General features: G+C 37.3%; 1 protein-coding gene across 1 annotated transcript in view; it reads right to left on the bottom strand.

Moving 5' to 3' along the window:
• Nucleotides 1-26,298, bottom strand: part of LOC114026284 (connector enhancer of kinase suppressor of ras 2-like) — a 560,345-nt gene that overhangs the window by 284,449 nt on the left and 249,598 nt on the right. Inside the window, exons 5-6 of the mRNA XM_027839961.1 lie at nt 25,342-25,401; nt 9,447-9,488 (exon numbers count right to left, since the gene is read on the bottom strand). Of these exons, the coding sequence (XP_027695762.1) occupies nt 9,447-9,488; nt 25,342-25,401 (102 nt within the window). The remainder of the gene's footprint in view (nt 1-9,446; nt 9,489-25,341; nt 25,402-26,298) is intronic.

Raw genomic sequence — 26,298 nt, 5'->3', positions numbered from 1 at the left:
GAGAGTACTTAATCAAATAGAGCTATTTATACCTTGTTCATTATCAACTAATATAATTAAGGAGAAAATTTTAATCAAGACTTCTAATGAACTCTTATACTTAGTATGCTAAAAATAACTGAAATTTTGAAAACTCATTTTTTACCTAATTAATGTTTTAAAGTCATCAAAAAGCAAAAAAAAAAACAAAACCAATATATATATATTTGCTGAACTAACAAGAGCACAGAACTGAGAAGTGTTTCTAATTATTATCCATTTCCTTTCCCATTCTTCTGGGTACTCTATTATTCAAACGCAATATCTTTTCAAAGGAACACAAAATTAAATTCTCCAGTCTTGAGTATTCACGTGTTTGAGTACACAAAACTTTCAAACACACACAGGCTAGTATTCTGATGTAATTATTTCCACTAATTCAAAATCAGGAGCTGGAATATGGATATATTCCCCATATGTACTGCACAAGTAAGGGGGCAACATTAATAACTTTACCCTAGCATGCCAGAGAGAAGGGTGCTGGTACTTTGACTTACCCTTTTGGCAAAGGTACTGACCCCTACCAAAGTAAGAGCTGAAGTTTATTTAGCACTTGGTGGTTTGCAAAGTATTTTGCCTACATTTTCTCATTTCTCCACAACTCTATGAAGGAGGTACTATAGTTCAATATTATCCCAATCTTACAGATGAGAAAACTGAGGCTCATGGCCAAATACAAAATTCAAATCTAGGTCTTCCTGACTCTTAGTGTTTTTTCAACTCTCCTATACATCCTATACTAGAATAACATTAATGACCCCACCATTTCCATAGTATTCTAGGTTTTAGAAAGTCCTTTCATCACAACAATCCTGTCTTATAACTTATATAGGTCTTCTAACTATTAATCAACTCATTTAATAGATGATGCAGCTGAAGCTCAAAGAGGTGAAATGCCCTGAGTTACTCAGCCAGGAAGTGTCAGAGTCAGGATTGAAATTCAAGTTCCCTGATCCCAGGACCTATACTCTTTCTACTACACTGCACATCACACTATTCCTGGGGAGAAGAGTATGGGTACTAGGCCAACACCTCCAATAGAATTCTCAGTTGGATCTATCTCACAGAGTGTTGATGAGGCTCAATGGAGACCATCTGTGTAAGCACTGAGGACACTAAGAAGTATCATTCTTCTTCTTATTTAGCAAGGTTCATCTGGTTGGTGCCTGGGCAGAAGTTTGATACATGTTTTGACAATATCCACCTGGCCTGCATGCGCTCTCTCTCTCTCTCTCTCTCTCTCTCTCTCTCTCTCTCTCTCTCTCTCTCTGACACACACACACATACACACACATACACATACACACTTATGTATGCATCTATGCAGCAAACCTGTTCCAGATGCTCCCTGAGGGCAAGGAGCATGACTCAATTGGTGTTCTCTAAGCAGGCAATCAGTTAGATGAACTCAAGCACAGTCCATGATTAGCAGAAATAGAAGATTATAATGATGTGAGATATTTCCCTTTTGCTTCCCTTTTTGGTGGTCTATACAAGTTAAACAAAAACATTTATTTTTATAGAAATACTATAGAAATAACTCATGTTACTTCATGTACTTCAACAATATACAGTTTCAAAACTGAAAAATAGAAAGTATCTATGAACATTTAATGATATGCCATTTATATATGCAACCCAATTAGAGGGATTGCTATTATAGTCCTAATCAGATTTAGGTGAGATAAAGATGGAGCCTGTCATTGTCAACCCAGATATCGCTCTGATCTTAGCCACTCTAGAAATACAGACATGCTGGAGTAAATGAGGGCTCTCAGTGAGCAAAATGCATTAATATTCTATGCTGAATCCATAGAGGCTTTACAATAAAAAAACCTCTTGTTTTAAAATATATAGTAACAAAAGGACATCTCTTTCCTTACACTATGCAGGTGAGTTAGATTGGATTGTTCATCTGACAAGTGCAATTTGGCAGCAGGGAGGGAAGGGAGAGGTAAAAGAGGGGGAGAAGGGAGTAGGGATGAAACTACATGAAGAATCCCTGAAAATATACAACCTTGATAATTATTTCACTGAGATATTCTGTATATTTAATTATTCCATTCTGTGGAAGAGCTGAATAATTTTTTTTCAGATAATGGACGCGCCTGGGCACAATTACATTTTCTTCTATGGTAATTCCAACTGTTTCAATTATCCTTGTCACTCAAGTGACACACTGACTGCCAGAACTATCATTGCCTATTAGGGCCCCAAACTTGCCATACCATGGATACCTGAAGGCCCTCGGTGGTTTTCAAGGAATCTGATCAATATGGAGATTGTTAATTCAGGAGACAGAGTCTCTATCTTATTCTATCTTCCCCTGAGATTCCAAGAAAAAAGATGACTGAACCACAGCTAAATAATTCCTATACAATCTTCAAATATTACATCTACTATTTGAGATTCTCAAAGCAATTCTGAGAGATCATTTGGCATCTTGAGTTTTCAAAGCATAAGGAATTGGGGGTGGAGTAGAGCAGGGGAAGATGAAGAATATGATTTTAGGGGGAAAAAAGGATTCTTTGCTTTACAAAAGGATTCACCTAAGGTTTCCTTAAAATTGCAAGAAGTCTAATATGTTGGAAGTAGGATTCAGCTTACTAAAACTTGGTTTATATACAACTTTTCAGGAAGACATTTTTGCCTAAAGCAAAATGCATGTGTCTGTAGGGGCCATCATAAAAGCCTAGGAGTCTAATACTTTAGCAAGATGGTGAAGCAGAAAACATACTAACTCAGACCTTGATTCAAATCTTGCTTTGTGACACTGGGCAAGTCATTTAATTTCCCTCAGTCTCAGTTTCTTCATCTGTATAAAGAGGTGGTTAAACTAGATGGCCTCAAAGGTCCCTTCCCATCCTTTAAATACTTACAAAAGGCTATGCCCCACCCCCTTATATCTTTTCTTCAGGCTAATCATCATGAGTTCCTTCAAATCATGTGTGTAAGGTATGACCTATAGGCCCTTCATTCTCCCGTCTGTCCTCTGGACACTCCTCAGCTTACTAACATCCTTCCTAAAAGGTGGTGCCCACAGTTGCACACAATATTCCAAATGTGGTCTCTCTAGGGCCATGTAGGTATAGCAAGACTACATCTCTCCTAACTTGGACTAATATTGCACCACTGGCTTTTTGGCTTCTAGTCCACAAAAATGTCCCAGGCATTTTTCAAACACATTGCTGGGCAGCCATGCCCCCTTTATCTTGTGCTTGGGAAATTACTTTGGAAACTGAAAGGTGAGACTTACAAGTTATTCCTATTAAATTTCACTTTTTTTGATTCAGCCCAATATTCTAGCCTGTCAAGATGTTTTGGACGCTGATTCTTATCTTCTTTGTTAGCTATGCCTCCTATCTTTGGGTCATCTGCGAATTTGGTAATCATGTTATTTTTTCCTTTATCCAAGTCACTGACAAAAACGTGAAGCCAGAGAGGTCCAAACACAAATACTCAAGGTACCATACTGCAGACCTCCTTCCAAGCTGACATTGGACTCTTTGGCTTCAGCTGTTCAGCCAATTCAGAATCCTTAAGTTCCTCCTTGTTCTTAACCTTCTCACACCTATCACACACTTCTCCATTTCCCTCTGTATGATGGTGTCTAGACAATTAAAGTTTCTTACCACTACTATGCCTTTGTACCAAGATTCTAATCTGTTTCCCAAACCCATCTATTTCTTCTTTCTGTTCAAATAGTCTGAAACATTCTCTGATGATAGCATCATCCCCATTTTTGTCTTGGTTGATCTTTATCCCAATGCTCTCCACTAAACTTCTCCTGTCTGCTGATACCTGGGTTTCTTCATATCAGCATTCTTTCTTAATGTACAATATTATTCTCCTCACTTTTACCTATCCTGACTCTCCTGAATAAGGTATTCCTTTCCAGAACCATATTCCAGTCATAGGTCTCATCCTATCAATTGTTAGTGATATCTGATGAGGGAAATTTTGCTCCTTTGCATGAGAATCTCTAGTTCATGTAGCCTGTTACCTATACTTTGTACATTTATATGTCAATGTTTGAGGCCATGGATTTCACTGCGAGGTCCTTTCTTGGATTTGTCTATCATGAATTTCTGGGTGTATCAGCTCCTATTCTTTTCCTGCATGATAGCTATGCTCTATGGTAGCAAACTTGCTAGGCATAGTTAGGCAGTTCTCTCCTTCAGTCTTTCTTTTTAGTTTAAAGTCCTGATCAGGTTTGCAAGATGCCATGCAAATACTCTTACTAACTTTTGCTAGGTGCACTACATCACTGGCCAGGAACCTGTCAGTCATACATTTTAAGCTGTGATCCTGACTCCTCGATCTCTATCTCAGACACCATTGTCTTAAAAAGTTGTTCACTCTTCATATCTTCCTTTCTCATTAGAATACACAGGCTTTGATGTTTAGCAGGGATGACCACCTGTGTCCTTAAGGTTTTCAGCTGTTATTCAAGACTTTGTAATCATTGATCCTAGAGAGACTTAGCAATGCTTTCTAGATAACTTCTAAGGATATCATTTGTTATTTGTTTTTCCAATCACCAGAAATAGGTAGCAGTTATCAAATCTGACAAGTGTTAGATGTTTCTCTGTCATGACTTGAGTATATGCTTGGGAAAGACAACAAACTAATTTTTATCATTATCAGGTAACAAATAGCTGCTTGAATCCTCTTCAACATGTGATTACTGACCAAAACTACTTGTCACTTATTCTCCTAACCCTCATTAGGTTAGCAGACAGCACCTATGGATTCCAATCATCATTCCTCAGAGTGCAAGTGACTGCTTGCTCCTAGATGGATGGACCTGAGGTCCCTGCTTCTAGGAAAGCCTCATATTTGATTATTAGCATCATCCGGTGGGCCTTTGTCCCTTTCCTCTCTCTCTATGGCCTTCTTTTACTAACACAAGCCAGGGTTTCCTTCTTTCTCTTCAGATCCTTTTTTTCACCTTTGCTTTCAAATTCTTCTGGTTTTTTTTTTTAAGAAGACTTCTTTGTTCTTCGAAACCTCAAGATTGAAGATGGGTTCCTCTTACCCCTTAAACTCTTCTTCTAAGAAGGGAACCAGATTGCCCTGTGAGTAGAGACAGCAGTCATTTGGCCATAGGAGAAACGTAAACATCGCCCACTCTACACAGATCATTGAAACCCCAGCCCCTACGCTCTCCATGCTTGCTTGAAGCAAGATCTTTAGTCCTTGTACTTCCTGCTAGTAGCTCCCCTGGAGAAGGGTCTAGAAAACTGTGGCCATCTCTGCCTTGTAGTTGTTGCTCTCCTCCATGCTGCTAGTACCTTGTTAGCACCTTCCCAGCCACTCTTTAGCTTCCATTTGTTTTGTAAACTCTTAGCCTGTTTCCAAAGTGTCTTATCATCTTCCTTTCCTTGACTCTTTCATTCTCCTCCTTCTCCTCTTCATTGAGTTCTTCTGCTGTACTCCTTCAGGGTGTCTTTCTCTTTTTGTTGTAGGTACTTCTTCTAGTCCCCTTTCTCCTTGAAACGATCAGTTTTGCTCTAGTTCTCTTAAGTGTCAGTGCTCCTCTTTCTCCTCTGACCCTTCCCCTCTTCCCCCTTAAAATGCCCCTCCAGTCCTCTCAAATTCAATTTCTGACCTTCTTCCTAATTCCAATGCCATCCAAATAAATGGTACAGTTTCTTCTTCTTCTACAGTCCCAGGCCTTCTGCTCCATCTCCTATGAAGGCTGGAAGTGGAAAGCTGGTCATCTCAGCTCTGCTCCTGCTGGGACCTCTTAAATCATGTCATTGGGCCCAGGTGGCCACCTATTCTGACCATAAGGAAGGCTGCACCCTTTCACCCTGCTTGCACAGCTACTTGTTTCAGAGTTTTGCTTCATGCTCCACTGGAAAAGGACCACCAGAACCCTGCAAGCCAATCTAGTGCTCTATTGTCTATGTGACAGCTAGCTAATATCATAATCTGTGCTAATGGATTAGCATCATTTGGTTCCCTTTGGCATTCAAATTCCCTACCATTTCCAACTTCAACTACCTTTTCCAAGCTGAAAAGTGAAGAGAATGGTCTCTTCATAGAGTAGTTACTCAAAAAAAGTTGATTACGCTGACAAAGATGATACCCACATGACAGGAGAAGAAATGGAATGACATTTTACAATCTTTCTAAAAATGTACTAACAGTGCCTCCTGGCCCCCAAATTTAAAATCTCTTCTGAATCTTCACAACACTCTTGTGGATTAGAAGGAAATACTTATTATAATGTTTATTCACACAACTTATGTAAGGACGCAACAACTTTTAGAGTCATCCTCAACTCATGTCAAGGTAACCTGATTTTCAATCTTGTCATTTGTATAGACGACATTGCTTCTCAAATGTTTGATTTTTCAGAGAATATTAACTTGACAATACTGCAGTATACGCTGGGAGGGGGTGAGGATAGCAAGGCAGTGAGGAGTCCAATTTTATTATTCTTGCTTTTGTTTATATTGTCTTTGTCACTGTGGCCATATATTACAAATGTTAAGCTCCAGTACATTATAATGGCCAAATTGTAGTTACCGGCATGGAATAGGAACATAAACATACAGATTTATATTAAGAAATCTTTCTTGTCTGACAGATGAATGTTGGAACATTTTGTAACCAAAACACTAGTTTCTACGAATATTCTAGAGATGTCAGCAATTACTACTACTAAATTATTTCTCCTTCTAGCAAATCTTCTCCTACAATTAGCTAAACGAATAACGCAGTTTTTCTTCACACCTGAGCTACTCCTAGAACAGGGTCCTAAGGCTGACTGGTTAAAACTGTAATATAATCCACTAACACAAACTCTACTGTGCCTATCTGAGAAGAATCAAGTATTCATTTCAGTTAACAGATTTTTTTCCCCCAAGACTTGCAAAGCCTGGAAACAGGATTTCTCTAGAAAGAAAAAAAAAACAGGAGAATGTCTGCTTTCTACTTCAGGTCCATCCATCAGAAGAGTGTCACAATTATTTCTGATGCAGAGGAGAGAAGATGCAGTCACATTGGAAACCCCTGAGGAATGTGTACAGAGACATACATATACCCCTCAGGATTTCAGGTGTTTTTATTAGTTTCTTAAGGTGTATACAATCTTTAAGAGTCAATGTGAATTTCCCATCGATATTTTGCTCTTAGAACTAGGATGGAACAGTAAGAGAAAAAGCAAGAGAGAAGAAACAGAAGAAAAAGTAGTTAGGAAGAAAGAACAGATGAAAACTAGAAAGGGAGATAAGGATGGAAGGCAAAGGATCTAACAGATTTTTAAATGTTAAAACACATATATTTAAAAAAAAAAGAGAGGCAACATGGTGCAATGAGCAGAAGGCTGGCTTTGGAGTCAGGAAGAAAGAGTTTGAGTGTGACCTCTAATACATTTTGGTCTAGGACCAAAGGCAAAATTTTTAACCTCTCAGCATCTCAGCAGCTCTCTAAAACTATATCTTAGGAAAGATCTGCTAAGCTCTATCGGTGCAGGGAGTTTTCACCCTGAGGGTCCCCATACAGAGAAATCACAGATATGGACCAAAATGGGAAAATATCTCTTCTTATAAATATATCTTCAAGAGGGAGTAAGGTCAATGGGAAATCCCCAACTTTGCCTCATCTGTATTAAATCTAAGAGCTATGGCTTTTCACTCTGCACAAATAAAGCCAAGCACTTTTCATGACATTTAGCATAACTTAAGCAAATACATGATAAGAGGCAATATGATGTAGTAAAGAAAAGCTGGCCCTGGCCTGGGTTTAACTCTGCCTCTGACACATATGAGTGTGGATCATTTAATTTCTCAGGGCCCCAACTCTAAGACTATAAATTGCAGAACAGCTACAGATCTGCATTGGAAGAAATTTCTTCACCAAGAGTTTCTCCAAACCAATGAAAGGATAGGAATCCCAAAACAAAGTATGACCATAAAACTTATTCTTGGATGAAAGTCAGGTAGTTGGAAAAGACTCAGTCATGATTCAAGGCAACATATGATATAATATGCTACCATTTCCTTTTCAAAGAGGACTTCAGTAGCACCCAGCTTATAAACAGATGAAAACTCAACTTAGACCTAACCAAAGATGTCTGGTGGACAGAGATACTTCTTGGCAAAATTATGAGGTAGGCAAATTTTTCCTCTCAGACTCCCTGTCTTTCATCCTCATCTCACTCCATACTTATCTTTGAGCATTTTCATGCTTCCTCCCCCCGTTTCTCTATCAAAACCTAGGAAAGGTTCTGATAAATTCATCCACATTGAAGTATAAAAAACTGATAGGGCTTAAGTGGTTATCTCTCACATTAATACAGGCATTTCAGTATGGAATAAGCCACAAAGTAAAAGTATCAGTCTCGAATTTTGTCACCTTAGGAATTAACAAGTCAGTAAAGATTTCTTGAGGAAGAGAGGGGAAAGAAATCTACCTTCTCTATGTACCTAAAATCAGATCATGGAGGGAGTCATCCACTGGTAAGATGTGAGCCTTTTAGACTTCTGTCGATTGAATACACTTTTGAGAGAAAAAAAAGCCTATCAAATCATTCTAGACAAAGCCAGGACACCTCAACCAATCTATGTATCATTTCTTAGTCAGGGCATTAAGTAGTAGTTGAATGGGTTTTTTATGGAAAAAGAAAATAGGCCACAAGACAAATAGATGGAATCATTTCCTGTGAATTGCTGAGACCCAATTGATACCCAAGCTTTGAAGTTGATGAAGATAGAAAAGGCAGCCCTAAGGCTTTCCCAGTGCTTGGATCTGTCAAAATAGGTGGAAGGCTCCAATATTCTTTTGATGTGACAAAACAAAATAAAACAAACACTTTCTACAAAGGCACGGTTGTGAAAATGGGGTTCTCTATGACAATATTGGAGCAGACCATTTCAAAGATCTCTGTATTCTACTGTGTTTTAAGGCTTTGTTGAGTTAAATGACTATTTTAGTTTTTTTTTTCTTTCAGGGAACCAGCCACAGGTCCTGCTGAAAGTTTCAAACACAGAACTCATTTCTCTGTGGCAGAGTACCCTACATCAGCAAGTGTACTCATAGAACTTTGCTTTCAGAATATGCTGTAATGAGAAATGGGCCTTGCTCCTATGTTTCCTATTCATCATATTAGCCACCTTCCTCACTGGGTTACTGGTTTATTTGATTCACCATCTGCAGTGCAGTCTGCTGTGACCAATGTTATTTGATTCCGTGGTCTTGTTTCATCCAACAGTCTTCACATTCCACAAAGGGAAAAACCAAAATATTCCCTGAACATTCACCACTTCTGGGTCTTACATTTCTACACAGTCCTAAAGGAAACATAACTCTTCAGCACAGTAGATTGTAAAAGAGAAGTGTAAATATGCCTACAGGTATGAACCCTAGAAACCAAAACATTAGGCTAAGTCACTTACCACATGCAAAATCTTGACTTCTTCTTCACACTTTGAAGAGTCCTACACGGGGAGAAGGGAGGAGAGAAGCACAATTTTATTGCACCCTAGTTGTCATTAGTCAAAAATGCAGAGGAAAAAGTAAATGCTGAAGGAAAGCAAGAAGGTTTTAAGTGAGTAAAATGTTTTAAAGTGATATGTGTCTTCTGAATTAAATGAACTAGTACCTGGTTGATTTACATTTATTATGAGAGATAGTAAATAATTAGAATTCGAGCCACTTGGTTTACCATGCTTGTGTAGGGTCTGACTACATCACCCTCCTCCATCACCTCAATGAACTCCAATGGCTTTGTATTAACGTCACGATCAAACACGAGGTCTTCCACTTGGTAGTTAAGACTGTTTACAACCTGGCCCGTTCCTACCTTTCCAGTCTTTTGGCACTTTCTTCCCCTCGATTCACTTTACTCTCTAGCTACACTAGTCTACTTACGAATATACCTTGCATCAGAATAGACATGTTTGTATAGAAACTTATTTTTACCCAATACAAATCATAGTTTTGCACATGATTTGGGAAATCGAAGGCACTGGTTTCTAATAGAGTTGTAACTAAACATAGTCTGAGCATAAACTTTCAAATTTTCAATGTTAAACATGATAAATTCTTTATACATGGGCATATATGCTTATTGAACATACATAACATATGTATATATTTCATCTGTAGATCTTTACAAGGCAGCAATAATCCATAGCTTCTTATTAGAGAAGAATGACTGATTTTTAGATCTTTTTTTTGGTTAGGGTAGATATCCTAGCTCTAAGAATCTAAACTCATTAAGAATCACTAAAGAGGGAAAAATCTAGCACCAGAATATGTTAAATAGCAGTAACTTTGAAATTTGCTAATATAGGAATTAAGATTCTTCTAGAATCTTTCATTAGGGGCATAATAACATGGAAGACAGAAGTAAATAATTTGGTTATTACCTGGTGGGACACAGTCGGGAATATAAATTCACTCCACAATACCTCAGCCAGGATATCATGTAAGATGTCTAAACAAACAAGTTAAGCTTCCAGATTTGAGTAAAAAATGCAAGATGCAAGGCAAAAACCAGAACATGTATTTTATTTACAATTATTATTAATTTGCTCAATGGTATGCACTGAAACCCATCAGCAGAGTGATTGTCCCTAGAGCCCAGTATGGAACATTAACAAGTATTCATTTAATGTTCTTTGTATATGAAAGAGTTAGCTAATTGGGACATTTAATTAAAGGACATTGTTACATATGCATTTTTTATCATTTCATAGTCCTAGCCTTTAAACCAGTTTTGCTACAGGCAAATATAAACTGTGGCTAGGACAGTGGGTGAAAATTTGGTTAGTTCAGAGAAAGAAAGGGCAGGCAGAGCAAAGTTCTTGAGATAAGGCTGACACTGAGCTAAGTGGAGAAGGAAGTGAGGTCTGCTTTTATGCCCCTATATTCCTCTCCCCCTCAGGGACAAATTCTCTTCAGGAACCAACTGCAAGTACCATATGATAGCCCCCAAACAACTTTGCTCTTAAAGGGGAAAAATCATCACTCATGCCTTAGTGTGGACGTAGATAAGTCTCTACAACCCCTTGCCAAGGGGAGCTCCACTTAGAGCCTAATCTCTCCTCACCACTAATATCTAGACCTGCGATTCTGCCACAAGCCCCTCTGCCAATCAGGGGAAGTCTGTGGACCCCTTCTCAGAATGTTTTCAACCCATAACATAGAAATTTTGTTGTGGGTTCATTTTAGTCGTGTCTAACTCTTTGTGACCTCATTTTGGGGTTTTCTTGCCTGTGACCAGAAGTTTGGGTGTCAGAGTGAAAGAGAAGAAGGGATTTCTGGGAGAGAGAGACAGCTCCTCTCAGACCCCAGAAATTTTACCACCTATCTACACATGGTGGTTGTTGTTGTTCAGCCATTTCAGTTTGTGTCTGATTCTTTACGATTCCATTTTGGGATTTTCTTGGCAAAGATATTGGAGTGGTTTGCCATTTCCTTCTCTAGCTCATTTTACAGATGAGGAAACTGAGGCAAATGGGGTTAAATGGCTTGCCCAGGGTCACACTGCTAGTAAGTGTCTGAGGCTGGATTGGAACTCATGAAGATGAGTCTTCCTGACACCAAGCCTAGTGCTCTATCCACTCTGCCACTTAGCTGCCCACCTACACATGGAGTTAGTCATAATTTAGTGGATTTGAAGTCAGTAGACCTGGGTTCAAATTCCAGCTGCATTACTATTTACTAGATGTGTGACTACAGAGAAGGTGACTTAGCATCTCTGGGCCCTGATTTCCTCATCTATAAAATGAAATAGCCTCCAAATGGTCCCTTCCCTAGATGGCCTCCAAAGGCCCTTCTAGTTCTACATCACCAATCCTACAAAGAGCCAAGGCTTCCTCTGTGAGGTGCACAGGTGGTGGGCCAATCTCCTTTTCTGCACCATTTCCCAATGATTCCAGCTTGGCCCATAGCTATTGTAGACGACATCAGTGAGGAGGGCCACTTGTCAGCAGAGGTGGCAAGAGAGAGGAATTGGCATTATTGTTAAATGGTATAGTAGTAATTATAATAATAATAAAATCCATTTCAGAAATCAATTCAGAAGGTCCTGCATTTAGACACTTGCCAAATCTCAGCAAATCTCTATGGGAACAATATGTCATTATCATCATCATTATCATGATCGCTAGTATTTATATAGTGCCTACTATGTGCCAGGCCCTGTGCTAAGTGCATAATAAACATTAAGGAAATTTTATGTCATCATAGCAAATGTGGGAGTCAGGACAAATTCCAAGGTGCTCATTGGGAAAAGGAGTCCAAGTGGGAGAAGACTCCTTTGAGCTGGACGTAGTTCACTTTGTAACATCAGATCCCAACGCACCATTGTACTAAGCAGAATAACTCCAAACTGCCTCATGTTACCTAAAACAGCTGCTACAGCAGTTTAGCCTTCATTCTTCATTTCACCTGCTTTTGGGCTTAATTTAAAAAAAAGCCTAGCAAATGATACTGTGGTGATCAGGTGCTACATACATTACTTAGTCTCTTTGAAAGGTGAAATGTCAGCATCAGAAAACAAACAGGCAGAAGTAGGTCACATTCAGGTTCTTGAAGGCAAGGGATTGTTTTTGCTTTTACTTTTTATCCCCAGCAATGGTCAGTGCCAGGCACACAATAAGCCCTTAATAAACACCTGCTTTCCCAACCCCTCTTAATTCTAGTACATTCCCTTTCTTAATTATTCTCTGTAATATATTATCCTGTACATAGCTTATTTGTACATATTTGTTTACTTACAGTCTCCCCCATTAGATTGTCAGCTCCTTGAGGGCAAGGACTGTCTTTTTCCTCCTTTTGTATCCCCAGAACTTAGCACAGTGCCTGACACATAGCAGGTGACTAATAAATGTTTACCGACTGACATACTGATTGACTGTGGGCAGAGAACTGGTTATAGCCATCCAGGTAGAGAACGACAAGAGAATTCCTTTCTGGAAAATGACCATTCCTCTATACTCATCTATTCTGGAACTCCACTGGCAATTTGCCATTAAGCTAGGAGGCTGAGAATGGAAGGTGATAGCAAATGGTGAAGGTATGCGCTGTAGTGTCAATCCTCTCCAGCTTGACTGATGTTGTGTTAGTGGCCTCTATGCCCTATCTTTTTTCAAGGCATTTTCATATCCATTTTTTGTGAGGTAGATAGGGCAGGTGTTCTTATCTAACCCCGTTTGAAAGATGAGAAAAAAGAGATACAAGTTAAGTGACTTGCCCACAGTGATACTCACAAGAAGACTAAACATAACCTCCAATAAGGAAGATTCCCAGGATTTCTCCAGGGTTTAGCTGACTTGCTGATATTTCAAGGCATTTAATATCCTCCCCTTTAACATTGTACCTCTGAGTGTGCATATATGATTCAATTGAACAAACATTTATTTAATGCCTACTATGTGTGAATCACTAAGGGGAATACATGATCAACTTTTTTTAAGAGTCAAAAGGGACCCTAGTGGTTTTTCTAATCTAGTTTCTCCCCACCCATTCCTGCCCTGCTCATTTTATATTTGAGGAAACTGAGGCCTAGAGAAGGGAGGAAGGGAGGCAACATCAGCCAGTTAGCTTCATCCAGTAGTATCTGGACTCAAATCCAGGATTATTGACCACTAAGCCAGTGCTCTTTCCACTTGACTTCTTTTCTTTTGATTTTCTCAACAGAAATCATCATTCTCTTGTAGACTATATGTGTTCCTTTAGATTTTGTCCTGAGACAACACTTATAACACAATACTTGTGAGAAAATTTACCCCTTCCTTTCCCCAGGGTAATTATGACAATTTTTCTTTGGCCATTTTTAGGTATTAAATTAAGAACTAGCATCGAACTTAATCTAGAAGGTTACTCTCTCCACCAATTAACCTCACATACCATCCTAATCACACACAAACCTTTTCTCTTAACTAGAACACATTAAGCTATACTTACATTCTCTTGAGCCCAGGAAACCTGCTTATCATTTCAGGAAAATATAGGCATTCCCATCTCTGAACTTTCACATAGGTTCCCCATGTGCTTCCTTCCCTACAAATCTACTCGAAATTCAGCTCCAAGAGGAAGACTTATGTGTTTCTTAGAAATGCTATCAATCACCCCCAAGCACTTTGATTTTGCATTTGATTACATATTTACATTGTAGGAGTTAATTCGTATATTTAATATGTCTCTCCTGTCTACCCAATTGGAATGTAAGCCTATTAAGTCTAGGACCATGTTTATTTCCCACATATCCTTCCCCAGTGCCCAGAATAGTACTCTGTGCTCAGATGGTTTTCAATAACTATTGATACCTGTGTGCTCTCTTGAAAATAAGCCCTGACTTCTTAATCAAACAAGCGACAGAGGCAATCACAAAAGACATAAGTAATTTCAATCACATAAATCTGAAAAGCTTTTACAAGAACAAAATCAATACAACTTGGATTAGAAAGGAAGCTGTTAACTAGGAAAAAAATTACATCAAAGATAACTAATAAGGGTTTGATATCCAAAATATATAGAGAACTGATACAAATACATAAGCCAAACAGCCATTCTTTAATGGATATGTGGTCAAAAGATATGAAAAAGAGCATTTAAAGGAAAAATTGTCAACTATTGACAATCATAAGAAAGAAAGCTCCAAATCACCAATAATAAGAGAAATGCAAATCAAAATACCTCACAAGCTCTGCCTTACATTCAGCAAATTGACAAGGATGACAACAGATGTGACTAGTCAATGTTGGAGGGTTGGGAGAGAGAGGTGCACTAACTTATTGTTGGTGGAGTCATGGAGTCACCCAATCATTCTCAACAATATTTTGAAATTATGCTAAGAAAGTGACTGAAATATCCATACCTTTTGACTCATAGGTTCTACTGCCAGGCAGTGACCCAAAGAGGTCAAAGATAGAAAGAAAGGTTCCATGGAAAACAAAATATATATGACAGCACTTTTTGTAGTAGCAAAGAACTGGAAATAAAGCAGATGTCCATCAATTGAGGAATGGCTAAACAAATTATTTTATATGAATGTAACAGAACATTATTTCACTGTAAGAAATGATGAATATGAAGAACACAGAAAAGCACAGGAAAACATGTGAACTAATACAAACTAAAGTAAGCAGAACCAGGAAAATGATACATATACACACATATATTGTATATATAATATATAAATATATCATATATATACATAATATATAGAGATGTAATGGCTTCATTGTAAATAGAAAAAACAAAAGAAAAAAAACATGCACATTATATAATTATAATGACCAAGCTTGGTCCAAAAGAAGCAATAAGAAAATGTATCTCCCTCTTTTCTTTATAAGAACATTATACATACAGTTGATTTGTTGGTTAGTTTTGCTGAACTGCTCTCTCTCTCTCTCTCTTTCATTCTTTGTTACAGGGGATGGCCTCGGTAGAGGCATATATATGTACATGCATACACACACACACTCACACATATATACACACACACAAACACACACACACACATATATATGTATACACACACATATAAATGAAAATGAATAAAAAATTTTGAAAGAAAGAAAATATGCCTTTACACTACCTATAGGTGGGCTGTGGATAATTTTAAGTATCTAAGTATCTGGGCACCTAATGTTAATAGGAGGGAATGAAAAGGACATACCACCTTGTCACTTAGTCACTGGATTCTGCTTTACGAAGACAGGGTAAATGAAAGTGTTTTAATGATCTACGTGAATGCAGAGAGGAGATTTCAAATCAAACACTGCATATCAAAGGGGAAGACAAAAGCACTGAAGTTTTAGATTATGCCCATGTTTAAAGGTACTTTAAATCAATATAAAATTAATCATCCTTGTCATTATCTAGCATTTTCATTATGCAAAGGTCTCATTATCAGTAGTTTACTGCAGTCACCTGAAAGAAGCTTGATGGCTATTGAAGTGTTACCGCAGGTTTTATGAGCTGAAAGGTCCACAACGCTTTCTCTGAAGACCAAGTAGACCTCCACAGACAGTAATAAAAAAGTACAATTTGGCACACTAAAGGATTCATAAATTACTTCTTAATTTTTGCAAAGTAAAAATGGAATTTTTTGAGCAAATGAGTCTCTGGCATTAATTTTTAGATAAAAGTCTGATTACCAGCTTGCTATGCCAAGTTTTACAACATATATTTTTATTAAGCTCTAAGTAATAATTGTGGGCCCTTTTTTCATTCCCTTGATGAAATTTATATATAAAGCCATTTACATGTCATATTACACAGAAATAAATCTCAGAAGAAAAATTTTCAAAAACAAATTTGAAAATAACTATTGTGTGATGATTATATATTGACGACTCAGCAAAACATTATTTCTAATTGAGTGAAATTCAATACAAAGTGATCTATCTTGGATTCCATTCAAGAGAGTTTAGTTATTTACATGAGTTCCTTTTGGTTGTTTCATATAAGGTGGTTCTGTGGCATAGACCCTAACTGAAGGACATCATGATAGTGAGGCCCAAGGGTATTGATCAAAAGTTGGGTCACATCAGATTGCATACTGTCTTGTGGACAGGGGAGGACAAGGAGGGGGAGAAAATTTTAAACTCAAAATCTTATGGAAGTGAATGTTGAAAACTAAAAATTAATAAATAAATTGTTTAATAATAAAAAGAAAAGTTGGGTCACTAACTTTAGCTTTCTCAAGTTGGTGTGTCAGCTATATATATCTTGTTATAAGAAAATATGCAATAGCATACCAGGTCAGACCAAAAACTTATTTGACCCAATATTCTTTCCATCAAAATGGCAACAAGGGAAATTTTGTGAGCAAGTATGGTAGTTGTACACCATGATGTTGACCACAGACACCAATGAAGCCCAGAGGTTTTCTGAATTTTGAAACCCTATGCTGATTCTAAAACTAGAATGCTTGTGAAGCATGTCAGTTCATCAGTCCAAAGTGTGATGATCTCAACTAGAGAGCTTTGTGAAAATAAGTGACATATAATGAAAAAGGATAAAATTGAGTTCTGCCAGATGATTTTAATTAGCTCGCCCAAAGCTTTCTAATCCAAAGACAAATATATTTACACTCTGATTAAGGACAGTTGTTTTGATTTATGTTATTGGCTAATATCTTTGTTGGCCATTATCTTTTTATCTTAATTAAATTTTGTTTTGATCTCATTGGTGTGTAAATTCACACTCCTGGGTGAAAATTCCTTCATTGATGCTGAGTGGGAGTTCATCTGTAACCTATAGCCTGAGAAAATTGCCTGGGACCCTGACAGGTTAAGAGACTTGAGCATGGTTACAGAGATAGGGCACGTCAGAGTCAGGACCTGAATCCAGGTTTTCCTATCTCCAAAGCTGGAGATATGCATTTTGACATACTGAGGCAATTGGGGGTTTAGTGAATAGAGCAATGGATTTGCAATCAGGAAGACATGAGTTTGAAATCTGCCTCAGTGATTTAGTGTGTTATACTGGACAAGTCATTTAATCTCTCTCAGACTTCACATCCTCACCTGTAAAATGGGAAGATATAGCACTTATCTCCCAGGGTTGTTATTAGGATAAAATGAGGTAATATTTGCAAAGTTCTATGAAAACCTTAAAGTGATATATATATATATATGTATATGCTAGCCATTTTGATTATTACTAAGGATGACTTGAAGATGTACTCTTTCATTCATTCAATGAACTCTTAGCAACAGAACCTACCTCATGGGCTTTCTGTGAGAAGTAAACAAGATAATATAGGGAAAGGACTTCACAAACATGCAAGTGCTATATGAATGTTAGCTTCTATTATTAGTATGTCATGATTCTGCTCATTATATTTTATCAAAACTAAAAAAAAGATTATTTGGATAAGGATACAAGTCCTTAAAGGAGTAAGTCTTTCAGGATAGTGATTTTTAAAATTATCCACCTGTTAATAACAGTCAAACGAAGGAAAAATTACAGTAGCCTTTATTCTTTAAATAAACGGACTATTAATATAAATATGAATGATCTTTAAAATACTGATTATTATTCTTACAGAAATACTATTTCTAAAACTGTAGGTTTATATCATGCTAAATTTTATGGAAATTGGGGGGGGTTTGCAGATTTTGACATTATTTATTCTATTATATATTTATCCATTATGCTATTTAGTTCATTAAAATTGACCCAACATACTTACATATGAAAATATCTATCTATCTACCTATCTTCCATACTTAGAGTGACTTCCCCAACTCATCACATTATGCTGTTTTCCTTAAAATATCTTTTCAGCCCCACTTCAGCCTGAGAAAGAGATTTTTAAAATTTGGTTCAGTATTTGTTCTTCGTGAGTCTGTCCTACAGAATGGACTAATTTATACTAAGTATCACGGCTACATTTTGCCATTGAGATTTACATAAAAGTTTGGTCCCTCTAACTTTAGTTCCATGTGCAAAACTATGAAAGACCAAGGAAGGCTCTAGGGCTCCTTCACAACTTTGCATGAAATGTGAAGCAAAGTGGCTCTTCTGACAAAAATCTGGGTCTTTTCTATTTATTTATACATTCATCTGAAATATGCTCCGTTCTCATGAGCCTCTATCCTTGCAGTTCAGGGATTTCAAAGATAGAACCAGGCCAGAGGCAAACACTATAGTGTGAACTTTCTGTTAGGGCTGGCTTATTGCTATTTCTCCTGGAAACAGATCACATTTTCTCCTAGAAATTGAGCACCCACAACTGAAAAGCAATTTTCAAGTAACAAACAGCTTTTCTTTCTTGAAAAAGAAATTCAGTTCCTATTAGGTTTATTTAGACAATACCCAAGTACTCATGATGACTTCTATGTGTAATGAATAAGATCTACTTCTGATCATACGGAAATTCATGGTGCAGCTGCTCTAGAGTTAGCAGTTGTCAGTTTGTAAGAAAGTAAATACCAGGGATGTATGACATCATTTCATATAAATATTGCCCAACTGAATGCTTTTCTAGGTTTGCTTTGGATTTCGACATGCTATTATAGAATAGAAGGCCCTTCTATGCTATGAATTGCCTTCTCGTAACATAAATAAATCAGTGTTAAGCTCAAATGTCAATTTCTGTGTTGAAAAGTGAGTTCAGAAGGAAATGCTCTCCTAGAAAAATAATCATTAAATTCATTGGTAAGAATAAAAAGTCAAGAATCTCAAGGAAAGCAATGAAAAAAGTCGGAAAAGAGGCAGTCCCAGATCTCAAACTATAATACAAAGCAATAATCATTAAAACAGTTTTGTACTGGTTATAAGTATAGAGATCAATCAGTGGAACAGATTATATACACAGCATGCAGAAGCAAACTAACATAGCCATAGTGTTCAATAAACTCAAAGGCATTGCTTATTAGAGTAAGAACTTACAATTTGACAAAAATTTTGGGAAAACTGGAAAACAGTCTGGTAGAAATTAGGTACAGATCAACATTTCATACTGTATACCAAGATAAACTCCAAATAGATACAAAACTATATGAGTTAGACATATAAGGTGGCATCATAAGCAAATTAGAAGAGCAAGGAAGAAATTACCTTTCAAATTTATGGGGAGGTGAAGAGTTCATGACCAAACAACAGATAGGATCACAGAAGAGAAAATGAACAGTTTTAATCATATAAAATGAAAAAGGTTTTGTTCAAACAAAACCAATGCGGTTAAAATTAGAATGAAAACAGATAACAGTGAAAAAAATCTGTAGTAAGTTTCTCTGAAAAAGGTGTCATACCCAAGATATATAAGGAACTGACTCAAATTCATAAGAGTAACTGTCATTTCCCAATTGATAAATAGTCAAAGGATATGAACAAGCATCTTCAAAGAAAGAAATCCAAGCAATCAACAACCATATGAAAAAAACCCACTCCATATTACTAATAAAATGCAACTCTGAGATTTCATCATACACACATCAGATTGGAAAAGATGACAAAAGAAGAAAATGACAAATATTCAAAAGCCAGTAAGGTAATAGGTACATTAATGCACTCTTGGTGCTGTGAATTAGTCCAACCATTCTGGAAAGCAATTTGGAACTGTGCCCCCAAAGTCACTGAACTATGAATACTTTTTGATCCAGCAATACCACTACTATGCACATATACCCAAGAGACCAAAGAAAAAGGCAAGAGATCCATATGTACAAAATATTAATAGCAACTCTTTTCATAGTAGCAAAGAAAACTGGAAACCAAAGGGATAGCCACCAATTAGGAAATGGCTAAACAAATTACAGGATATGAATGTAATGGAATATATTTGTGCCATAAGAGCTAATGAAATGGACAGTTTCAGAGGAAATTTGGAAGACCTCTATGAACTAATGGCGAGTGAAATGAGAAGAACCATTAGAACAATTTACACAACAACAACATCATAAAGAAAAACAACATTGAAAGACTTCAGAATTTTGATCAGTGCAACGACAAAGCATGAGTCCAGAGAAAAGAAGATGAAGCACACGACCTATCTCCTAACACAGAAGGTATGGACTTAAAATGTTGAATGAGACACACATTTTTTGGACATGGTCACTGTGGCAATTTGTTTTGCTGGAAAATTTATATTTGTTTGTTTCGTTTTTTATTTTTTTGAAAATTTATATTTGTTAGGAAGGTTTTCTTTTTCTTTATTTTTTGGGGGTTGTTGTCTAATGGATGGAGGGGAGGGAGAGAAAATGAAATCCTGTTATTTGGAAAAAAATCATAAAATTGCATTTAAAAAAGAAAATTTTCTCCAGTGCTTACCTTCGATGAACTATATTACTCCTTTTTATACTCTCTCCTGCAGTCAGTACAATAACCCTTCATATTTTGCAGGAAAAGGAGTCATGAAAAATAAACATGCGTTTGTGGCAAAACCACACCTGCTCCCTTATGCTAATCCCTCACATTGCTCACAGGAGATTCAATTCACAGAATTAATTGAGCGTTTACATTTGTCCATGCTGTTCTAACTACTTTACTACTGAATTACTAGTTGAAAAAAAGTTCACCAAGTTAAATTCTATTTTTAAAAAAATATGATTCTCCCTGAACGCATCATTCTAAATAAACATGCCCAATAAATTGATCACCACAATATAAATAACTCTTTCTGCGATAGTGTTTCAGTGTTGGCTCAAAATGTCAAAGATTAGTTCCTTGAAAGAAACTTTAGAATGTCTTCTAGATGCTATAAACCTGCCATAATCACGTGAGCTACTTGAAGTATTCTTGAAAAGCAGCCACACCCTTGCTTGCAATATCACTTCTCCCAATGACTATCCCACTCTCCATAGAAAGGAACAGCACCATATGATTTCAGAGAGGATAAGGTTGATTACATCTTCCATGTTGTCATGCCAGATTCCTAAAACTGAGGTATGTACAATTCTTTGCATTTAATGTAAATTATATATATATATATATATATGCATATATACATATGTATATAGTGGATTTTTATAGCAATTTTCCCTAGGATGAAAACGCCTGGTAGTTCCTATCGCATCATGATTGTACATCCTTCTGGGAAAGGGGCCACACAAAGATTCAGAAGGTAGAAGGCACAGATGGGAGGAGTATGGGAGTGGGAGAGAAAGAGAGACAGCAGCCATGGGACAGTGACCTGCCACTTCTCTTAAGGCTGGAACGAGCCATGTAACATTAGAGGTGATTGCTGTGAAATTTGCAGCTTACTACAGAGAGTTAAAGAACCAAAGACATGCGAAAAGCAACTTCTGATACCAAAAAATACAAATATAGACACTTTAGTATAGACATTAAAGTGGGCTATGGAAGTAATCATAGGATGTTTGAGTTGGAAGGAGCCTTACAGACCATCTAGTTCAAACACCTCATTTTATATGTGGGGAAACTGAGGCCAAAAGAAGGGATGTGGTTTCCTTAAGGTTTCACAATAACAGAATGGCGCAGATAGATAAAGATTTTTGTTGGTCCACAGCACTGCTGTTTGATAGGCCCTTTGATGGATATGGTTTTTCCCCTAGTCTTGTGTTCTTTATTTTTAAAATTGTATTTTTAATTTATAGAATAAAATAAGCATTTCTATAACATAGTACAATAAAAAAGATGATTGCACATGAAACTGCGAATCTACTACGCGCAGCTTGCTATTCCCACCAAATATACAACAAAATTATCATGTAGGTTTCTTTTTTTCCTGTTTTTCTTCCTTCCCCCCCAATGGATACATTTTTATAAATACGCCAGTTTCATTGGATAGATGGTTGATGACAACTATCTGCCTCTTTGTACCCTGTGCCTATCCCCAATATTTGTATATATTTACTCAAAAGGGGATCTCTGTTCCAGTTTTTAATAATGCGATTTTTAAAAGCATGGTTGATTTTTAACCCACAAGCCCGTAAGTTTTTGTAGGCTGTAGGCAAAATGCTTATGTTTTAGGTCTAGTGCTCTTTCCTTTACTTTTCCCTACAGGTAATGCACCAAGAATGGTGAAGGGGATTACCTGTCAAGAGGCTTAGCCAATATTTTGAATCTGAAATGAATGACTCCCAAGAGTCAAGGAGTTCTCAGTCTTAAACCCTGTTGCTATTGCCTTGTAATCAAAAAGTTGAAGAGATGAGAAGCTTCTTAAATCTTCAAAAAATCAAAATTCTGCAGACCTCTCACTACAGTCTCCAAACTGTCCTGCCTCCATTTCTGATCTACCTGAAATCCCATGGGCACAAGCTCCCTGGGCTAACTGAAGGCCCCCTGACCAGAAGGCACAATCAAGGGTAAAGAGGAACTCAAGTCTTCCCTCATATTCTGGAGAAGTTCCTAATTTCCATTGCATTATTTGGTTCCCTTTTGGGAAAGCTGTAATTCTGGAAGAGATCTGTGTTCTCTGTGGGAAATGAAAAAGAACCTCAGGAGCACAATACCTATGTGCAGACAAGAAGGAAGAGACAGGCACAGAGGGAATGATTACATTCCACAAGATGATTATGTTAGGATATCAACTCTCCTTTTCAGGGCTTTTCTGCTGCCGTGGTAGTTTTCTAATTGACTCTTGCAATGTTCACTTTTTGCAATTAGAGGGCAAATCTTCTAAAGACTGCTTCAAATTTGCAGATGTGGTATCTTGCCCATAAATGCTGAATTACTGCCATTATTCAGGAATTGCTCCCTGCAAATAAAGTACTGAATGACTCAGAGTGGGGAGGGCACAAGTGAAGCAATTCTCTAGCCTGAAGCCCAAATCTTTGAAAATGCTGCCCTTCAAAACCTAGCATCATAAATAAGCTCCTCAAAGTGTAAATGATTTCGTTTCCTAGAGAGCTTTGTTCTTCTCAAAAGCATTTTCACATGCCAGAACATGGGAAGAACTTTTAATGGATTTTTGTGGTGGGAAAATGACAGATTTCTCTGAAAAGTACTGTTTGCAGCTGAATTTTTCCCAAATGGATAGTGTGTTCTAGAATAGATACTGCCTCCTTTAGATGAGAATTTCTGCTCAAAGATAAGATTTTTTCTGAATATTGGACAAATTCTTTCAAAAGATCATCTCTACCACAAAAGGGTTAGGGGTTAAAATGCCAGTGCAATGCTAGCCCTTCCTGTGAGGAGGGGGAAAAGTGGAGAGGGAAACATTCTAACTTTCAGATTTCCAAAAGACAGTCACAGAGGTTCACTCTGCTGATACCTACATGATTGTAAGTTTTTGGTTCTGGAACTTTCAGGGAAAGAAGAAATGAGCCCAAAGAATGGCAAATCTGGCATCTAAATTTCCATCTAAGCCAAGGAGAATAAACAGGTCCCCTGGTTGCCATGAAGGAGGGAAGTGGTAGCAGCTGGGGAAAGAAGCCTGGAGGGTCTTGATGCCAGATTGCCATGAAATCTCAGTATCCAAGCCCAAGGAAAGCTTATGAGTCCAAGATAAAGTTTCAAGGTAAGTTAGAAAGACATGATCTGTTTAAGTCTATTGAGAAGATAAAGATTAGATTAAACAATGACTGATAACAGTTAATAAGAAAGGCACCAAATTGTACCTAGATAGTCATTTCTAAGTGTCATCTAAAATGTCTATCATATTCTGAATAAATATTTAATTTACTGACCAAAAGCAAAAAACAGCTATTTAGTAGGGATAAAGATAGCTACTAAAAAAACTAACACAATTGTACAGAGTGTTAGCAGAAATTTAGCACCCTAAAAATGAACACTAAAAGTCCCACCATGACCACCCTAGTCAAACCAATTGCAGACTCTGTCCAGGCCTAGGAATCCAATTTTAAGACAGTGGCAGGCAAATGAAAGTATTACAGACAAGGGCTTGCTGGATTATGAGGGATCTGGATAAGACTCTTAAGTGGTAAGAAAGAACAATTAAAAGAGCTTGAGAATGTTAGGTTAAAAAAGAGCAAACTTGCGGGGAGCACATACTTGTAGTGCCAGGCACTGTGGTAAGCACTGAAGATGTTGTCTCTGCCCCTAAGGAGCTCAAATTCTCATGAGGGAGACAACATCTAAATAACTTGGTACACACATGACCTAGAGAGTAGATGGAGGGTAATCACAAAGGGGAAGCTGAGGAAAGAGAGCAGGGGAGGAAAGACCTTCTGAAGAAGTAGATAAAGTGGGAAGGAGGCCAGGGTAATCAAAAGATAGAGGTGAAAATGTAAAGCATTCCAAGTATGGGGGATAACCAGTGCAAAGACATGGAAATTGGACACAGAATGTCATAACCAAGGAACTGTAAATATTCCAGAATAGCTGGATGGTAAAGTGCATGGATGGGGAACAAAGTATAAGGAGACTTGAAAGGCTAGAAGGCACCAAGTGGGTGAGGAGTTTTAGGTGCCAAACAGAAAACTTTGTATTTGACTGTGGAGGTAATAGGGAACCAATGGAGATTACTGAGTAGGGGGAGGGGGGTGACACAGTCAGACATGCACTTTAGAAAAATCCCTTTGGCAGCTGAATGGAGGGTGCATTGAGCGGGAGAGGCTTGAAGCAGTAGACAAGTTAGAATACTATTGCAGTAGGGCAGGTGTTAGGTGATGATGGGTCAGTTTTTCTACAGTCTGACTTATTCTGTGTGGCTCCTGAGGAGAGAATGACAATAGGCAGATGTTACAAGGAAGTAGATTTTGTCTTAATATAAGGAAGAATCTTCTAATAATTAGAACCATCCCAAACCACAAAAGGCAACCTCATGTATATGGCAGCAGTAGAAATAGGACCAAGGAGGCAGGAAAGGGTAGTACACATTCCCATATAGAAGAAATCTGGCATGAAAAGGCAAGCCACTTGCTCAAAATCACAATGAAAATAAATGAAAGTTGAACTCACAGCATCTGCTTGTTCTGACAGGTCTTTATCCCACAAATCCATGGTTTTTGCTTTAGGGTCCTAAGAAAACCAGAAAAAGAGAGATTAAATGTTACCTCAGAAAACACAGTCAACAGAACTAGAACTTCGAATAGAACATTATGATGTAGAGACTTTAACAAAAAAACATACCACTACTTAGGGAATTTTCCCTGGGAAAATGCCACTTGCCATTGCATGGCGTTAGGTAAAAGAAGAGTAACCTACTCTTCCCAATATTCTCACAGTAATACCTCTCATAGTCATTAAATATCCTTTCTAACATTTTAGGGGGAAAGGGCCCCATTAAAAATATGTAATACATAGAAACAATAACTCAATAAACTGGGAAGTAGTTTGGTAGAAATTAAATTTTGACTGATATCTTCTAACACATGCTACATTAAGTGCAAAATGGTATGTGATCTGAATGTTAAAGGACATATCATAAAATAATTAGAAGAAAACCAGGGCTATGGATAGGGGGAGAGTTCTTAACCAAACGAGGGATAAAAATGATCACAAAAGATAAAATAGATAATTTTAGTTATATGAAATTGAAAAGCTTTGGCATAGATAAAACCAACACAACTATGATAAGAAGAAAAGCTGTCAAGTAGAAAAAATCTTTGCATCCACTATTTCTGATGAGGATTTTGCTAGCTAAGAAAGCATGGAACTAACACAAATATAAAAAGTCAAGAGCCATCCCAAAATGTATAAGAAATTGAAGAAAATGAACAAACATTTCTGCAAAAGAAGAACTGCAAACTATTAATACCCATATGAGATTGTTTAAAAAAATCACTAATTATAAGAGAAATGCAAATCAAAACAACCCTGAGGTTTCACTTCATATAAGAAGATTGGCAAAGATGGGAATAATCAATGTTGGAAGGGCTGTGGAAAGTCGGGAAGACTGATATATTATTGGTAGAG

Source organism: Vombatus ursinus, unplaced genomic scaffold, assembly GCF_900497805.2.
Source record: "Vombatus ursinus unplaced genomic scaffold, bare-nosed wombat genome assembly UNPS02004691.1, whole genome shotgun sequence".
In the NCBI taxonomy this organism is placed as follows: Eukaryota; Metazoa; Chordata; class Mammalia; order Diprotodontia; family Vombatidae; genus Vombatus; species Vombatus ursinus.
The sequence above is the reverse complement of the archived record's forward strand: the minus strand, read 5'-3'. Positions and strand labels throughout refer to the sequence as shown.